The sequence below is a fragment of the Aquarana catesbeiana genome, linkage group LG02 (genome assembly GCF_042186555.1).
Source record: "Aquarana catesbeiana isolate 2022-GZ linkage group LG02, ASM4218655v1, whole genome shotgun sequence".
NCBI classification, from domain to species: Eukaryota; Metazoa; Chordata; class Amphibia; order Anura; family Ranidae; genus Aquarana; species Aquarana catesbeiana.
The window spans coordinates 273,036,069-273,054,673 of record NC_133325.1 but is presented as its reverse complement, the minus strand read 5'-3'; the positions used below and the strand labels follow the sequence as shown (position 1 = coordinate 273,054,673).

Genomic DNA, 18,605 nt, shown 5'->3' with positions numbered 1-18,605 from the left:
AGCCGCCACATCTAAGAATTGGTAGGCTGAATTATAATTAATGTTTGCTTCTGGGTTTAATACTGCTTTGACATACAATACAGGGGGAGTGGTTTGTAAATTTTGAACCCTTTATTAAAACAGTGTTTTAATCTGGTTTACAGCTGATAATGAAGAACTGCGGACACAGTTAACTCCACCCACTTTTGTTGTAATTTTTTGCTGATTTTTTTTTGAGGGCCAATTCACACCATAGAAACACAGTTGGGATGCATTCCAGATGCTTTTCTGCATGTGTTTTTGATGCAGAAAAAAAAAAAAAACGCACTGGACTGCATGTGGTGTGAACTGGCCCTTCAACCATATATAATATATATAAACAATTTGTTTTGTTTTTTTGTTCATTCTTTTTTTTATTGTCCAATAAAAACCAAGGTGTTGGAAATATTTGAGGTTAGAGTTACACATTTGCATTGTGTTGTTGTATGTTACTGCATATTTGTTAGGCACATGGAATATTGTTCATTTTGAATGTGCAGTCAACTCACTCCAATACTAAAAATTTACATGGCCCTTTTTTTTTACAATGCAGTGCTGTGCACCAAAACATTAAAATGCATTTAGATGCTTCGCTATGCTCCACAGTATGTGCATTGTGGTAACAAGGTGTCAGTTTCTGTATAATGTACATTTTACAAACAGGATTTTTTTCTTTCAGTGCAGCTCACTTAATTATACAGGGGGTTTCTGTCTGTGCAGTGTTGTGAGTAAAAGTGCACAATGTGTTGAGGTGCCCTGGCAAGGTATTTTAGGGTGTAATTTAAAATTAATAGCACTGCACAACCAGAACAAATACGTTGGTGTAAGGCTAGCTTCAAGGTTTTTAGCTTAATGTCTTAACATTTACAGTTTTGCGCTCCTACTTTCACAATTTAGCACAAAGGGCACCATTCTTAGAAGTTATTTGTGTGTGCTAAAAATGATTTTAGTGTTAAAAATATAGATTTTCCATATCTGCCTTCTGACAGCTCACAGGGCACTAATGGAAACCTGGATCCACCCTTCCCCGCCGCAAATTGCTTCGGTGAAAAAAGCACTCCAAACCCTATTTCACATTGAGAAAATGGACACTATCACCCAACATTCTACATCATGAAAACGTTTTATTACCAGATGGCGTCGCTTCATGGAACATTCTTTCTCTCCAGAAGAGATTTCTTTTCACATGACTCCCTTCCACTATACAGCCTGGTATATGCATGCAGACCTTGCCAATACACTGGGCAAACTTAGGATCCAGGACTCCTCCAACTCCTCGACCGCCCCATATCCCCTTCCCTAGGATTTCACCTACTCTATGTGATCAAGTTGTACCTTATTTGATGTGATATGTTCTTTATTTCTTCATAACTTGCCTTTATACCCATTCCAGGGTGGAATGTTCACCTGCTTCCCCTCCTTAGGTCACCTCTTTGGTAGAATCATTGGTTAGTTACTCTTGTTAGACCAGATACTATGCTACTAGTTCTCATATGAATGTTTGTAGGTTCCAAGTTGCGCGGTTCTATCTTGCTTGATATGTCGTACTATATTTTTTACTTTGTTGCCCTTGCTGGCATTTTACTCCAGATTCAAAAATGTTAAACTTTTGTATGAAAATGTAATAAATATATTTAAAAAGAAAAAAAAAAAAAAATAATATATATATATATATATATATATATATATATATATATATATATATATGATAAAGAATTGTGCCACCAGAGCAGACATGCATTGTTAGAGCTCCACACCGCTGAGGAGAGAAGAGAAGGACAAAGTGGAGCCTGCAGACTCAAAAGGTATCCATTTGAACCTTTTTGCCCCAGGGAACAAACTGTGAAAGTTTGGGCAGGAAATATGGTACTGGGAGGAAACCGTGGCAGAAATAAAAATCACCTCACAAAGAGCTCACAGGCACTCACTGCAGCTGAAGCAGCTCCAGTCACCTCACAATATACAGCATCAGGGCGCTCTCACAGACAGAAAATGTCACAGCAAGACTCTCCATTTGAGTCAGATACAGAACAAATCCTCTCACAAACTTCTCCACAAGCCTCCTCAGCATCCCCAGTAATATTATTACAATTTGAAAAGATGCTTCATAAGGCTTTAAAACAAACCTCAGACCAAATAACAAAAAGCCTAACCAAAGAAATAAGAGAGCTGGGAAACCGCACCGCAGCCTTAGAAATAAAAATGGATGAAATTGAAATTACAACCCAAGAAAATATAACAGAATTGGAACAATTAAAAAAAGAGAATTTAATACTTCAAACTAAGCTCGAAGATTACGAAAATAGAGCCAGACGTTCAAACTTGCGCATAAGGGGAATACCTGAAACTGTGACAGACCTGCAATCTACTATTACTGCTCTATTACAAGAACTAAAGCCAGATATCCCTATTGAACGTTTAGAACTGGACAGAGTACACAGAGCCCTCACAGCCAAAAAGAAAGATGGACCCCCACGTGATATAATCACAAAATTTCATTATTACAGAACGAAAGAACAAATACTAATTGCTGCAAGAGAAAAAAAGGAACTTAATTTTCAAGGACACAATTATCAAATTTTTGCTGACCTATCCCAACTTACTATTACTAAAAGACGATCCATGAAACCCCAACTAATGGAACTGCAACGCCACAACATTTTGTATCAATGGGGCTTCCCCTTTTCAGTCAGATTTAACTACCAAGGTACAATTTACAGAAGCAGATCAGCAGATGAACTACAACAAACCCTTTTAAAATTAAATCTGACAGAACCCACAAGCAGCAACACTCCCACACGCAGAAGAATGGCATCATCTTCACCTTCAGGCAGCACCCAGAAAATTTCAGAACAAAATGGGAATCATCATTCTCACAAAAGAGGCCGTTATGCCACATCATCCATGGACCAAGAAGATTCAATGGACTGACATCCTAATTCCTGATATCTCTTCATTTATTATACTAAGAGATGGTTCTCTATAAAAAACCTGTATTTATAACTGAATGTAACTGCATTCTGATAGTCACACACTGTGTGGGATCATGTTACATTCCAGTTATATTTCTTATTACTTCTGATTCATATAGCCTTAGAATATATAAGTGAAATAAGGAAATTCTTGTTCAGTTATATATTATCAGGTAATAACAATAGATTTATTACTTTTTAGGACAAATATGTTCAATACTCCAGAAGTAATGGAAGCTTTTTCTTTCTTTTCTTAAAACAAATATATTAGTACCTAACTAGTTCCTAGAATTATGTTTTTGTTTATTCTAATCTGAAGCAATACAACCTCAATTTTATGAGTTAACATATCTAAACAGTTACATATGAATAAAATATGTAATTGTTTACTCTAAAAGGGTTAAAATCCCAAAATAATTCAAACTGTCTTCATCAATACCAAAGTTATTAACAGTACCTTTCTAACTGAATTATTTAGCCTAGGGCAAGACTAACCATATACAACCACCCTGGAATAAATAATTTCAACAAAAACTATATTCTGCACTCCAATTAATGAAACATCATTATGATGTCTTTTGACATAGCACTTCTCTCCTGTAAGCGGAAGATCCGTGTACCCCCATTACCCCTCCTCATTCTCCCAACCATATTATGTGGGAGTGTGACGAAGGCACTTATTCCCCTGAGAGAGATATTTATTCTCTTTCACGTAATTTCACGTAATTGTGATTACTTGCAAAAAATAATTTATACAATGTATCATCTAATCTCATATGTTTTTTGTTTACTCTTTACTCCAGAATTCACTGGTTTCTTTTCTATCTATTCATCTCTTCAGTCCACACAGGTTGATCTGCGCAGTCAGCTCTGCATAACAAAAAGTAAGTCAAAACTATTTGATCTATTGCCATGGCACCACTGAATATACTTTCCCTGAATGTTCAGGGAATAAATGTCCCTCAAAAAAGGACCAAAGCCTTCCGTACTTTCCATAACAAAAAGGCTCACATAGTATGCCTCCAAGAAACACACTTCACCAAAGATTCTACTCCAAAATATATTTCTCCTTTTTATCAACAAATTTACACGGCTTCTGCCTGTACCAAGCAAAGGGGAACTCTAATTGCATTTCACCGATCCACACCATTCACCTTATCATCAGAAATTAAAGACCCAGAAGGTAGATACCTGATACTCATGGGTTATATAATGGATACAGCAATCACGGTGATTTCCTACTACGCTCCTAACAAACAACCTACACCATTCCTCTCACATATATTACAAGTGATTAATACACACAAAATAGGAACAGTGATAATGTGTGGGGATTCGAACCAGGTCCTCCTCCCATTTCTAGATAAATCACCTTTTACACCATCCAAAATAACCTCTAGATTACCTTTTTCTCAACTTCTTTCCAAATACAATCTGGTAGATTCATGGAGAGAAAGTAACCCAATGAAAAAGAAATTCACTTATTTCTCACACCCTCATCAAACCTTCACCAGAATAGATCATATTTTTCTAACAATAGGAATGATACCAGAAATTATTGCATCAGATATAATTCCGATTCCGTGGTCTGACCATAATGCAGTATATACTACTATAGCCTCAGCCATACCAAAAGCGCATGACCCAACGTGGTACTTACCGGACATAATGCTCAAACACCCACTACATCAGATGGCCATTGAACAAGCTTTAAAGGAATACATATCAATTAATAATACATCAGACATCTCCCCAATAACACTGTGGAATGCTCATAAGCCTGTCTTGCGTGGTACAATACAAAGACAAATGGCACTATTTAAACGGGAACGCAAAAATCTAGCAAAAAAACTAGAACTCAATTTTAATGCAGCCTACATATCATTTCAAGATAATCCATCTCAGAATACAAAATCTCATCTGGAAAAATCTAGATTGGAATACGATCTATTTCTCACTGAGTCAGTTGATAAATCCCTCAAACGCTCCAAACACAATTTCTACATGAATATAAACAAACCAGGTACATATTTGGCTCGGGCATTAAATTCAACTAACAAATCTTTCAAACCAATACGTTTGAAATTATCAAAAAATGTTTACACTTGTAATCCAGTTAAAATCCAGTTAAAATCTCACATCTCACTCACATCTCTCAACTTTATACAAGACAAACAATGAATTTAATCCTACAGAGGCTGAATCCTTCTTCTCAAAAATAACCTTACCTGAGTTATCTCAGAATCAAAAAAGCAGTTTGGATGAGCCTATAACTATAGATGAAGTTGCTAACGCCATAAAAGACCTAAAACTTAACAAAAGACCAGGCCCAGACGGCTACTCGGCTTTATACTATAAAACATTCTCAGAAATACTCTCTCCCATTCTCACTGAAACTTTTAACAAACTTCTAGATGGACATTCTTTTCGGCAAGAAACACTAATGGCAATTGTTTGTATGATCCCAAAACCCCTTTCTGATGATACTTCCTGTGTGAATTATCGGCCTATCTCTCTGTTAAACCTCGATATTAAATTATTAGCAAAAATAATAGCAAAACGCCTCAATAGCATTATAGGAAAATTAATACATAGAGATCAAGTAGGCTTCATGCCAAATAGACAGGCAGGCGATAATATACGCAGGGCAGTGTTATTGGCACATATTGCTAAAAAACGGAAAATCCCTTTATGTTTTCTATCTCTCGATATTAAGAGGGCATTTGACACAGTATCCTGGCAATATATGCAATATTCATTACAAAAATGGGGTTTTGGACCCCACTTTTTAACATGGATCAAAGCATTATATAATAAACCCAAAGCCTATATAAAATATGCTGGATACAAATCTGAAGCCTTTAATATCGAAAGAGGTACCCGACAGGGTTGCCCATTATCTCCCTTATTATTTGCCCTTATAATCGAACCCATGGCCCAATATATCAGAACTAACCAAACTATAACTGGCATTGAAGTAGGAGGTATTACACACAAATTATGTATATTTGCAGACGATATATTACTTTTTCTATCATCCCAACAGGTCTCTGGTCCTAACTTAATACCAGCTCTTGATGGATTTGCAGCCCTATCCGGCCTTTTGATTAATCCTAAGAAATGCCTAGTGCTTAATATTTCACTCACAAACATGGAATTGATCCCGGCTAGGGCTGCACTCCCATTCACATGGGCAGAAAAATCAATCCCATATCTTGGAATTCATTTAACAGCATCTCATTCTGACTTATTCTCAACCAATTATCCTCCTGTATTAAGACAGATCACAAATCTAATAAAACAATGGTCGCAACTTCCTTTATCCTGGATAGGGAAGATTAATGCAATCAAAATGACTATTCTACCCAAATTGCTTTATCTATTCAGAGTCCTCCCTATTCCAATTCCTTCCTATTTTTTGAGAATAGTACAAAAAAGAGCAACTTCATTTATATGGGGCTCTTCTAAACCACGTATACCTATACACACACTACATCTTCCCAAAAATAAAGGAGGCCTGGGATACCCTAATTTTACTAACTACTACAGAGCAGCACATTTGGCCAGTCTGTCCAAATACCATGCAAAACAGGAAATCCCATTATGGGTATTTATAGAGGCTTCAGAAAATGACCCTCTATTAATATCAAATTTATTATGGCTTGATCCTAAAGACCGCTTTAAAATTCATAATCCCATAACTAAACACTTCTTATCTCTCTGGGATAAACTAAAAACCAAATATCAGTTACAATCTCCACACAATCCTCTCCTTTCTTTTATCAGAAATCCGGCCTTTTATCCGGCATGGATCTACCCAAATTCTTTTAAAGCTTGGACAACATCAGGCATTCAGACACTAAATGACTTCATAGCATCTAAATCATTCCTTTCATTCCCATCGCTTAGAGAAAAATATGATCTACCAAACTCTGAGATATTTAGATATCTCCAAATCAAAAATTTCTATACACCATTCCTAAAGGGGGATACACCATTATCCCAATTATCCATTTTTGAATCAATCTGTACAAAAGATCCATTTGCTAAAGGTACAATTTCATCACTTTATAATCAATTATATGGAGTAGCAAATCTTAATAGACCCTCTTACGTTCAGAGGTGGGAGGAGGACCTGGGACGAACTTTAGAAGACACGGACTGGTCTAACATATGGCTGACATCTAAGTCATCTTCACCCAACATCTTAGCACTGGAGACAAATTATAAAGTCCTAACTCGCTGGTACCTTGTACCCGCTAGAGTGGCAAAATATTCACCTAATACCTCAGCTCTTTGTTTTCGAGGATGCCCAGAAATAGGCACATATTTACACATATGGTGGACGTGCCCAGTAATCCAAACCTTCTGGAAGGAAGTCTTCGTGATTGCATCTAAAATATTTAAAAAAATAATACAACCAGATCCATATTTAACTTTACTTAATCTAAAACCGGAATGGTTAACACTCTCTCAATTCAAACTTATGATCCAACTAATAACGGCTGCAAAACAAACAGTGGCCAAGGCATGGAAATCTCCTACATTGGTACTAGCAGAAACAATTCACAGAATAAATAATACAATGTCCCATGCTAAGATGGTAGCCATCGATCAAAATCAAATTCCAAAATTTGAAAAACTTTGGCATCCTTGGATAAAACAACAGTTCCTGTCAAACTTCAATGACTCTGTCCTGTTGCCATGGTAACAGATTAAATGACTTACAGAGACACCCATTCTAAGGCTTCAAAGAGAACTAAAAAGAATAATAAACTGACGAGCGTGACAACCTTGTGGACCATAACTCTGCCTTTCAACCTTTTTTCTTCTTTCTCTTTCCTTTTCTCCACCTTACGATTAAAGCTCATTATCAGAATTTATTTGACCTATATACACTCTACTTGTAAACAATATGTATAGTAGGTATAAATCATTTAAATACCTACAAAAGTAACTAAGGAAATTATATATATCTTTAATTTAGGTTTACGTGAACCCAATGTTTAATATTTGAAATTTCATGATATTTACCTATATAAACCCTACTGTAAAACAATGAGCTTACTTTATAGATCCTTGTAAACTTACTTTATGTATCTTTATAACATTGTATACTCAATAAACTTCTTTTGACAAGGAAGAATTGTGCCACCTTCATAGAACCGGGAATACAGGCCTTGTGCTTTCAAAAAAATATGATTTGTGGAGCGGAAGGGGAACCTTTTGCTGACTTTCAAAGCTGTAAGTAATAAATTACTAAAAATGGTCTGGCCACTTGAGGTGACTAACGGGAGGCAGGGCTCAGCCGTAAAAAGGTTAAATAGATAAAGAAAAAACAGCCATGAAAGAATAGTTATTCAGATTATAGTTTTATAACTGGCTAAGCTGACAAAAAATATCTTAATGTGTTAGATTATATGTAGTGAAAACACAGATCTTACCTTGTTTTCATTGAAATTGGCAATCACCACACCAACAAAAAGAGTAAGGCCTATCATGCAACCAAGGAACACAAAAACATGAATGTATATTCCATGTATCTGTAAGAAAAGACAGATGAACATGTTAATTAAAAATCTGCAAAGTATAGCCGGGTGCTTGGCTAAGAATGGAGAGTGAGCGAAACACTGGCTGCAGCTGCTCTCTGTAGCTTTTGCTGAACTGGTTAACAGTTATATCAGCAAGAGGAGGAAGCTGCTGAGCAGGAAGAGTTCAATAGACTGAGTCGGGCAGCACAGCACTGTTGGACCTGTAGTCCAGAGGAGAGAAACTCTACCGTAATCAAGAGCTTTTGAACTGCATTTCCAGAGAGAGATTGCCAGGAGGAGCATAAAGAGCATTGTTTTCTCTTGCTATACAGGACACAGCTTTCTCTTGCCATGAAGGAGACCTGAGAGTGTACTTCTCTTTCCAGTGTGCACCATTACTACTGCATATTGAAAGCCTGAGCGGGAAGCGGAGTGCTGACAGTCAGAGTCACCTGGGTGCAGTGAGGACTAATCGCTGTGTGTAACTGAATGATGAGCTACAATATTGCTGGGACTGGTGAGCTGCTGCTGTGCAGATTTACTATCTGCTGCCAGAGGGACTGAGACCTTTAGGAACTGACCATACAGTCATCTAGCAGCCTTACTGTTGCCTTCAGGCTTGACTGGAACTAGTCTCATTTGCACCTATGGTACAACTGGGCCCAAACACTAGCTAGAGTTAGGACTAAAGACTGTACCTTTACAGCTGCTATACAGAGACCTTCACCTATTGCTTATACTAATAGGTACCTCTCAGGGGACATTGCACCATATCCTAGCCATTGTCCTAGAGTGCACTCTAGTCTAGTTATAGTATCAGTTACGGCTGGTAGTTTTTTGTTTGGGGGGCACCTCAAACCTCCCCTTGCTGTCTGCTGGTCCATCTGCACTTCAGCGGCGGGGATCGGTGGGCACATCGGGGATCGGCGGGCATATCGGACAGGGGATCAGGCTGTGGTGGGCATCTGGCAGCATCTCATGTGTCCTCTTTTCTTCTGAGATCACGGCGGCTTCCGTTGTGCATCTCCTCCCCTCCGCCTAGGCGTCCAATAAGATCACCTGACCTTTCAGCCAATTGGGAAACGGCTATCAGACCTACACTTCCTGAGAGGCGATTCAGTGTTAGAAAAGCAAATATTCATCTGCTTTTCTAACACACCTGGGTGGGCTCCGAACTCAATGCTCTGCACTCCGAGTCCACCCTATTTTGAAGGATATTAGAGCCTATGACTCTAATCGGATGCTTAAAACACCTCCGCCACTGTAATTCAGGCACCCGGCGTCCTGAAAGGGGCCGGATACATGAATACGGGGTGGCTGTGGCGGCCGTGGATAGATTCATGCTATGCATGAATCTATCCATTAACCATATAGGGGTGGTGAGGGCGTGGATAGAGGGGGCGGCGGCCGTGCGCCCTGTATAGTATTATTATTTGCATATAAGTTAATCATTATATGCACTGTTTATTGCTGACTTTGCTAGTTCATTAGTTAATCCATTTCTAGTGGTACAGAACTGTATTCTATGTTACATTGATATAGAGATTTTACTGTTTTTTTTTAGCAGACTGTGTCCGAACCTACCTTCAATGTGTTGAGTTCAAACCACCATTTATTCTTAACCATAGCAATACATTAAATTAATTAAACACTAAAATATCTTGTGTCTATTTCATGGTGCTTCTTCACAGCGGAGTTAAAGGTCCCCATACTTCTGCTCTTATAAGTGCTTGCAGTAACTTTCATTGAACTAGGTATGTCAGAGGGGCTGAGATTGATTTTGGAGTTAAGGCACAGAACAGAGAACCCAAATTAAGAAGCAACTCCTGCAGGGGTAGCGTTGCAATATCAAAGACGTTTTATATACAAAGATTTCAAACTCAAAAACAGGTCAAATGCAGTATGATTTTGAGTTACTTTTACTTGCTTTTGATTGGTTTCTATGTTGCTTATGATTCAATTATGAGTTGATTTGACTTGCTTCTGATCAACTTTAAACAGCTTCATTGTTACTTTGAGCAGCATTCACATGAATTGAATGGAAATAATTGCCAGTGTACACAAGCCTTTTCAATATACTGTACACTTACAGGTCCTACACGATGAATGATGACATCCCGAACTTCAACCCAGCCTTTTAAAGATAGCACTTCAAACAAAGCCAGCATAGCATTTCCCACATTGTCAAAATTAAAGTTACGGGGATTTGCCCTAGAGAGTAAAAAAACACAATAGTTATTCAAAATTGTCAAAATTAAGGAGATTTGCCTAGGAGATTAGATAACTTTAAAGTACACTTATCATGACAGAATTATACTGTATATGCCACTATTACTGGCCTCTCCTCTCTTGGAAATGCTAGTTCCCTGGGTGCCATGCTTTCACTGCAATGCTTCTTGAGTCACTGGCCAAAAACAAATATACAGAAAGAATTCTAATATGTTTCTAAAAATCTTTACAACATTCTTATTCCAGGGTTTATGACTCAAAAGTACTGAAGCAGAACACAGCAAGGTAACTAGCATTTTCAGAAGACAGCCAGCCTCTGTAAATCTCTCATTACAGATGTGCTTTAAGAGAACAGTTATCATCAGTGTTTGCGTCAAAATATTAATATTGTGAGATATGGTAATATGAAACTCAAGCCAAAACTTTAAAAGATGTAAGATCTGCCCTATGCAGAAGCAATAGCGCTAAAGATTGGCAGAATCACCAACACTGCCAGTGCACAGTGAAAGCAGTCTCCTTTCTCAAAAAAAGTCAAGACCAAAGGCAAGATCCAGTCATGTACTGGTTAAAGCTTGTAGGATGAGTTTTCTGACTGACCTATGAGACTGCAAGACCCCTGACCCTCTGTCTGGACAGTGCTGATTGTCCCTGTGCTGATCACATGCACTCCCAAGAAAAAAAAAAAAAACTTGCAATACACACCAAGCTGAGTATGTGCAGCCTGACTCCATAGACTATGTGTTATCGGGAAATTATTAGGTGTCAGTGGAAGAAGAGGAAGATCAGAGAAGACAGGATCAGAAAGCCTTTTTATATAATGCAAAGGATTAACCCCTTAGGTTCCACAGTAAGTATAACAAGCATGCTTTACTGCATATACAGACTGATTTTACTGTCTGTAAAACAAGATACTTTGCTTGTAAAAATATGAGTTGTTCCTGGCCAGCCTTATTCACTACATAATGCAAAAAAAGTAGATAAAGCCTTGGTCTCATTAGACTAATGAAGACCCCTTTACAATGGCTGACAGGGTATTAGTCCTCTAGGATAAAGGACTATTTATTTATAATGAGAAGATTTATGTCCTTTAATATACATCACAAAAGAGGTCTCTTGCATCTGGGAATGAATAATAGGCAACATATTTTAATATAAAAAAAATACGCCAGTAGCCTGTATACAAGACTACAATTACAATTTTTTTTTTTAAACAGAGCAAAACATCACATTTTCCTGTTAGGTAACATCTCTCAGGCAGACCATTTAAATGACAGAAATTGTGCTTTTATTTAAGGTCAGCCAATGTTTAACAGCTGTTAAGAATAGATTTACAGTACATATTCTTGTTCATTTTTAAGCTGAACTCCAACCAAATATCTAAATATGTGAACTACATTTCTGTTAAAATATCTTTAAAAATGTATATATGGTGAAAACATTTTAGTCTTGGATAGGGAGTAGTATATCAGTTACATTTTTTGACATCTGTGTGGCACTTGGAAGGTTTTCCTTCACTTAAAGTGGAGGGGAACCCTAAAAAACAAAATTGCACCAAAAATCTGCAAAAAATAAAAAAAAAAACATGTGAAAAAAAAAATTTACTTACCTCAAACCCTTGTTGCTAGGCAGTCTTCCTAATCTGCCTCTTCCTATTCCGCAGCGTGTCCTGCTCCTCAGTGAGCGGCCCCGTTGCCTTCTGGGAACTGTGTGTGTTCCCAGAAAACCACGGGGCTATTCACAGAGCGCTGCGCCGCTCTCGCGTACGCAGTAGGAAACTGGCAGTGAAGCCGCAAGGCTCCACTGCCTGTTTCCGTTAGTTAGGATGGCAGTGCTGGGACCCAAGCGCCGAGGGATGGGTCGGCCTCGGGCGGCCAACATCGCGGGCACCCAGGACAAGTAAGTCTACTTATTTAAAGTCAGCGGCTACAGTGTTTGTAGCTGCTGACTTTAATTTATTTATTTTTTTCGTGGCCAGAACCCCCGCTTTAAAGTGATTGTAAATAATCATCTTGCAAAACAGCCCATTCAGTTTAAAATAAAAATGAAGGCACAACATTTTTGTATAGATATAAAAATACATTATAAATACCCTTTTCCCTTTTTTATAAATGATCACATTCTGTCTGTTAGCAGCTGCATAAGAGCTGGAGGGAGGAGAAGCAGCAGCACATTGATCTTCCAAGTGAATGGCTGTGCAGCGGGGGGGGGGGGGGTCAGGACAGGTCTGATCATTGGAGGAAAGCACACTGAGTTCCCAGCATAACTAGAGAACTGACCATGGTGTGCTCTCCTGCTTAGTGTGGTCAGTTTTTAAAAGGAAAGCAGAGGGACTGACAGGAACACCAGGGATTTCACATAATGGAAGCAACACAAAAAGAACAGGATATTTTCTCATACAAGTATATGGTACAGCAGGTACATATCAAGAATATTGAGTGTTGGGGTAACAAGCGTTTTAATGTGCTGGAGATTCAATAGTAAATAAGAGGAGATATTGCCAAAGTGAAGGAATTTCCAGTCTTGGACATTTATTACCCCAATGCTTACTCTGGTGACAGCTTAACAATTTTGCATTTCCCTTACTTTCTGTCTCTGGGGACATGGGTCAAAAAGGAAATGTGGAGGGAGGGGGATCTTTCAAATGGACATACATACTTAACAATAACATATGACTTTAACAGAGGCTCCAATTCTTCCCCACTGTATCAAACATAAAAAAAGTTTTTACTTTAGATACACTTTAATTCTTGTGATTTACTAACTTTACCATGCTGAATGCCAGCAGGTTTATCATACCACTTCTTATTGCTGACTCTCTGTGCATTCTCCTCCTGTAATATTAAAACTTTACTTTCCAGCCTATGTGTCTGGCACATGTTAGGATCATGGTAACATGTATACAGTAGAGTCTGACTTTCTCACAGTACTGGCATGACCACTATCAGCTTGATTTTGCTGAAGCCTACATAAAGTCAGATTTTACGTATTACGCATTTTCACTAGTAGTAGCATTTTTAAGATACAGTTTTGAACAAATCATTAAATACTATTTATTGTGAGTTTCAATCTACTGTAATCCCTGGAGTAGACAATAAATAATTCAGTTCCACTCTGTATAACGATATATTATACTAACATAAATTCAACATCTTTAAACATTGCTATGCGCATTGTTTAATTGTTTGCACAGCTAAGAGTAGTTTACAAAAAAAGCTTACCAGACTCTTGGAACCCAGAATCCTGGCTTCTTTTCATCTGGTTTCAATTTCAAGTTTAAATTTTTAGAGACACTGACATTAATCCTAAATATTCCATGGCATTTTTCCTAAGAAATAAGAATAAAGAAACAGACACATTGAATACAGCTGTAAGTTTATGCTTTCAACTCCAAATGCAAATAGAATTCCCATTTTTAGAAATATAAAGAAACAATACTCTTCTACTGCATGCTACAGTATCTGTCTTTCTATTATCAAACATATGCTGTCACTTGTATAAATATATATATATATATATATATATATATATATATATACACATACTGAAAAGTATCTTCCCCTTTCAGATAGTAAATACAGGAGCTGCAATTGCGGTAAGTATGTCAGAGATCATTTGAAGTCTGACAGTTGCGGATCTGTTAAAGTATCTGTAAAATCAAATTGTTTTATACGTTTTGGAAAGAACCTGAAAGAGTTAGACACACTTTAAAGCTTTTTTTGTGCACCTACAGGCAAGATTCACCCCTTTTTTTGTTTTTTGGTGACCATTGTCAAGTGATGAGAGATCTGAAATTTTTGTCACCAAAACAAGAGGCGAGGGTACATTTTCCAATGGGGCACTTGTTCAGTGACAACTATATAAGATGATAATTCCCTTTACTTTGATTACAATTTGCCTCATTTTCTATAAAGAAATATATTTTGGCCCAAGCCACATCCGAAACATGATGTGACTTAAGCACAATCCACTGCAATATTGTAAGCATGTTGATTGGTTAAAGAAATAATATGTTTATTGGTGTTTTTGATACATTGTATGTATATTTACATTTTCTTTTTCTATATAATATTTAGTGTTGCTCTACTTTGCCATATCGGGTCCTAAAGAAGCTGTGTTATTGGCGAAATGTTGACCTAGCAGATCTGGTTACCTGAAGGATACATTTCTACAAGTGCTGTTATAGGTCTTGATACTTATATCTATAGGGTCTTCCAGGACCTAAGTAGAGTGTATTTTGCAACATTTATCTGTGGATCCATTTTAGGCTGTTTTGGCTCTGTTTTTATGAATTTTGTACAATAAAGACAATATTTTATATATTTTACGTTTCCTATGTTGAGCCTTTCAAGTCCAGCTAGTTAGGCAGGTTCTGGCATATCTGGCCCTACAGCCTTTTTTGTATTGCCTCATTTTCTGTTGCATCCTCACAACAAGCAGTGAAGGGAAATCTCCCCAAAAGGACAAAGACAATTAAAAAAAAAACTAAAAAAAGTTTTAACCATTGCTTACTTTATCCAAAACTAAAATGAAACATTTGGGTCCACATACACTTGTCTGATCTCAAAGTTTTTATCATATCATTTGAGTGTGTGCTGTGTTAAGTCAGTTGAGAGATGGAAATCGTCTTTGTGACCTCAGACCTCCTGGAGCTCTGGCTAAAGTGGCAGGCTCAGAAAAAGTAAAGTATAGTAAAGCTAAAAAAGAAAGATCTTTGATGAGGATGCCTGAACGGTTATAATCACTAAGAATATTCAGGTTTCTGCATAAAATAAATCTTGACAGGTAAAGGTTGGATTGTGTGTGAAAACACGGCTGCCTTCCTGCATCTACGGTTACTGTAACAACTAGCCAAAAACAACACTTTTTGACCCATCAGAGAAATGTTATCTACCAGTAATCAGTTCCTTATTAGTACATAGGCTTGTATGCCTAGTCATTTACTATATCAAGTCCTCACTGGCTGAATCTGTTTCTTTTTTCCCCAACAGGCCCAAGGTATTAGGGCCCCTTTCACACTTAAAGGACCTGAAAGTCACGCAACTTTACCACGCAAGTTTGACGCAACTTGAAGCAATACCTGTGTAATCTTGAGATCTATGGACCTCAAGTCGCATCATAGTCAGACCAAAGTACTGCAGGGACTACTTTGAAGTCACTACAACTTGAAGTCGCACAGATATGAACGATACTCATTAGAAATCATGGGGTACGACTTGTCATGCGACTTTGCAGTCCTGAGTCGCAGGACAAGTCTCACAAGTGTAAAGGGGCCTAAGAGTTTCTCCTCTGACCTATCAATTTTCCTGATGAATGTGATCAACAAGATCTTTGTAGTGATATAAATGCTGTAAGACTCAAACAGTGGTAGGATTTGTTAGAGAAGGTGAGTAGAAGCTTGAAGAAAACAGGTGATTGAATTTAGGTAAATATACTAGAAAAAAGGTGAATTGCAGTTCTACTATATAATTGTACCTTCATTTGTGAGTGGAAAACCTCTGACACTTTTCTTTTCTATAATACTCACCCGGGTATCAATAGTTGGATCATTGCACTTTGCAAGCTTCCCTGCAAATAGCTGGACACCAAAGCTGGCAAATACCAGCATCAGTGTAAGTAACAGAATAGACACCTGCAAACATAAGGAACATTTTTTTATTAAAGAAGTTAAAACTTGATGAAACTGCAAATGTTATATGGAATGAATTACAATATTAAAAAAGCTACAATTTTTGATATCTTTTTGATATCTCAGCTTTCTTCCCCCCTGCCTCACTCTCTTTCATCCCCTCGGTCATGCTTTTCTGCTCCTCTTTCCTTTTTCCCACTCTCGCTTTCTTTTTCACTCACCTTCTCTCTTTTTCAATTCCCCCTCTCTTTTTTGCTTTCCCTCTCTCTCTTTTTCATTCACTCTCGCTCAATTTTTTAATGGACTCTCGATCTCCTTCCTTTCTTTTTGCTTCTCCTCTATTTTTTGCTCTCCCTCTCTTTTTGTGTCCCCCCTCTCAATTTTTTCACTCCCTCCTCTATTTTTACTCCCCCTCTCTCTGTTGCTTTAAATATTGATTGCTTTAATTTATGATATGAGACAGCAACCTGATATCACAAATTATTTCATAACAGAACAACAAAAATAGCATTTATTACAACGCAAATGTGCTGTCTAAATAATCAACATATGCCTCTAAGTAGACTACTATAGACGTATCATTCAGTTATGCAAAAGCACTGTGACTGCCTAAATAAAACACTTGATGTAACAGTAGTCCCATTTTATAAACAAACTTGTGGTAAATTGTTTTAACATACCAAAAATATTTCCTTGAATCCACTAAAGAGCTCACGTACAACTTTCCTCATTTGGGGGACCAGCTTGAATATGCGGAGAGGTCTCAGGCATCGCAGTACCATTAAAAGCTGCGTTCCAGACTTTGCGGGAACATTGTATGGCATCCAGCAAAGAAAGATCAAGCTGACCTTAACATTCAAAAATATATAATGAGTAATAAACTCTAAGAACAATGCTACGCCTTGTCTGATGGTTTAGGTTATTATTTTAAAATGTCTGTTTTTCAATATGAGGATTATAAGCCAAATGAGAAAACATATTGCAAACTTTCTATTTTGTACTTGTTTACTCTTGTGCTCATGAATTGAATGCTACATATTTCACAATGTCAAGCAATAAAAGGGTGAAAGCTACTGCAGAAAATTGAGGCAAATGTTACATTCTTTAATGGCAAATAAACATAAAAAGCATGCTGGCTTCTACATTGTATAAAACAAGAACTGGTAGAAATGTAAAGGAATGTTAAGACTAACGAAATTAGAACTAAATCTTTACAATGAGAAAAAGTTTATTAAAGACATGCATCAGGGGTCAGCAACCCACGGCCCACTACCGCTAGATGTCCAGCCCATCAGTGCCCATGATTAATTCACGGGCACCCGGCCCACAGACATTTTGGCCGCTGTCCTCTTCATTGGACAGCAGTGAGCGGTGGTATCACAGAGCTGGGTGGGGGTGGGAACCGCTGGAGTTAATGTTTTACATTACACAGTAGGTGATTGGTTGCCGGGCAATCCTAGCAACTAATCACCAGCCTGTTAATGTGAAGACTTAACTAGCAGTTCCCGCTCCCAACCAGCCCTATGATATCGATCTCTGCTCTGCTCGCTGTACACCTGTGTAAGGTAGAAGAATTCTACCTACACAGTGTGTGTGTGTGTGTGTGTGTGTGTGGGGTGGAGGGGGACAGAGGACACTATGGCGTGGATATAGGACACTATGGTGGGGACAGAGGACCCTATGGGGGGGGTACAGAGGACACTATGGGGGGTACAGAGGACACTTTGGTGGTGACTGAGGACACTATGGTGGGGACAGAGGACACTACAGTGGGGGGGGGGTGCAGGAGACAGAGGACACTGCTTTGGGGGCACAGGAAACTTGCTATGGTGAGAGGAGCAGAGGACACTATGGGAGTGATGTGAAGGGGGACAGAGGACACTGCTATGGGGTACAGAAAACACTGCAATGGGGGGAACCTATTGGGGACCCCATCACCCCTGAGGACAGGGACCCCATGACACCTGGGGACAGGGATCCCTGGCAGGGCTGGCGTCAGCCACCCTTGGGTGCTAGGATGGGGGAGGGGGTAGTAAAATACGAATCCCCAGCCACGTGCTCCCTCAGGATGAACTGGCTTTGTAGTAGTGAAGCACATTAAAGTGAGGTAAACCTGTACTGTTATTATTACTATGTTAGGATTATTATTATCTTCATTTATTAGCAGGTGAATGTGGCCCTCCATGCATTCACATACATTGAATCCGGCCCTTAAGTGGAAAAAGGTTG

General features: G+C 38.2%; 1 protein-coding gene across 3 annotated transcripts in view; it reads right to left on the bottom strand.

The window, feature by feature from the left end:
* NALCN (sodium leak channel, non-selective) overlaps positions 1–18,605 on the bottom strand; it is a 948,399-nt gene that overhangs the window by 135,786 nt on the left and 794,008 nt on the right. For all 3 annotated transcript variants that reach the window (XM_073614438.1, XM_073614437.1, XM_073614436.1), the window contains 5 exons: positions 17,057–17,224; positions 16,275–16,379; positions 13,969–14,075; positions 10,612–10,732; positions 8,435–8,533 (listed from right to left, as the gene is read on the bottom strand). In XM_073614438.1, the coding sequence (XP_073470539.1) occupies positions 8,435–8,533; positions 10,612–10,732; positions 13,969–14,075; positions 16,275–16,379; positions 17,057–17,224 (600 nt within the window). The remainder of the gene's footprint in view (positions 1–8,434; positions 8,534–10,611; positions 10,733–13,968; positions 14,076–16,274; positions 16,380–17,056; positions 17,225–18,605) is intronic.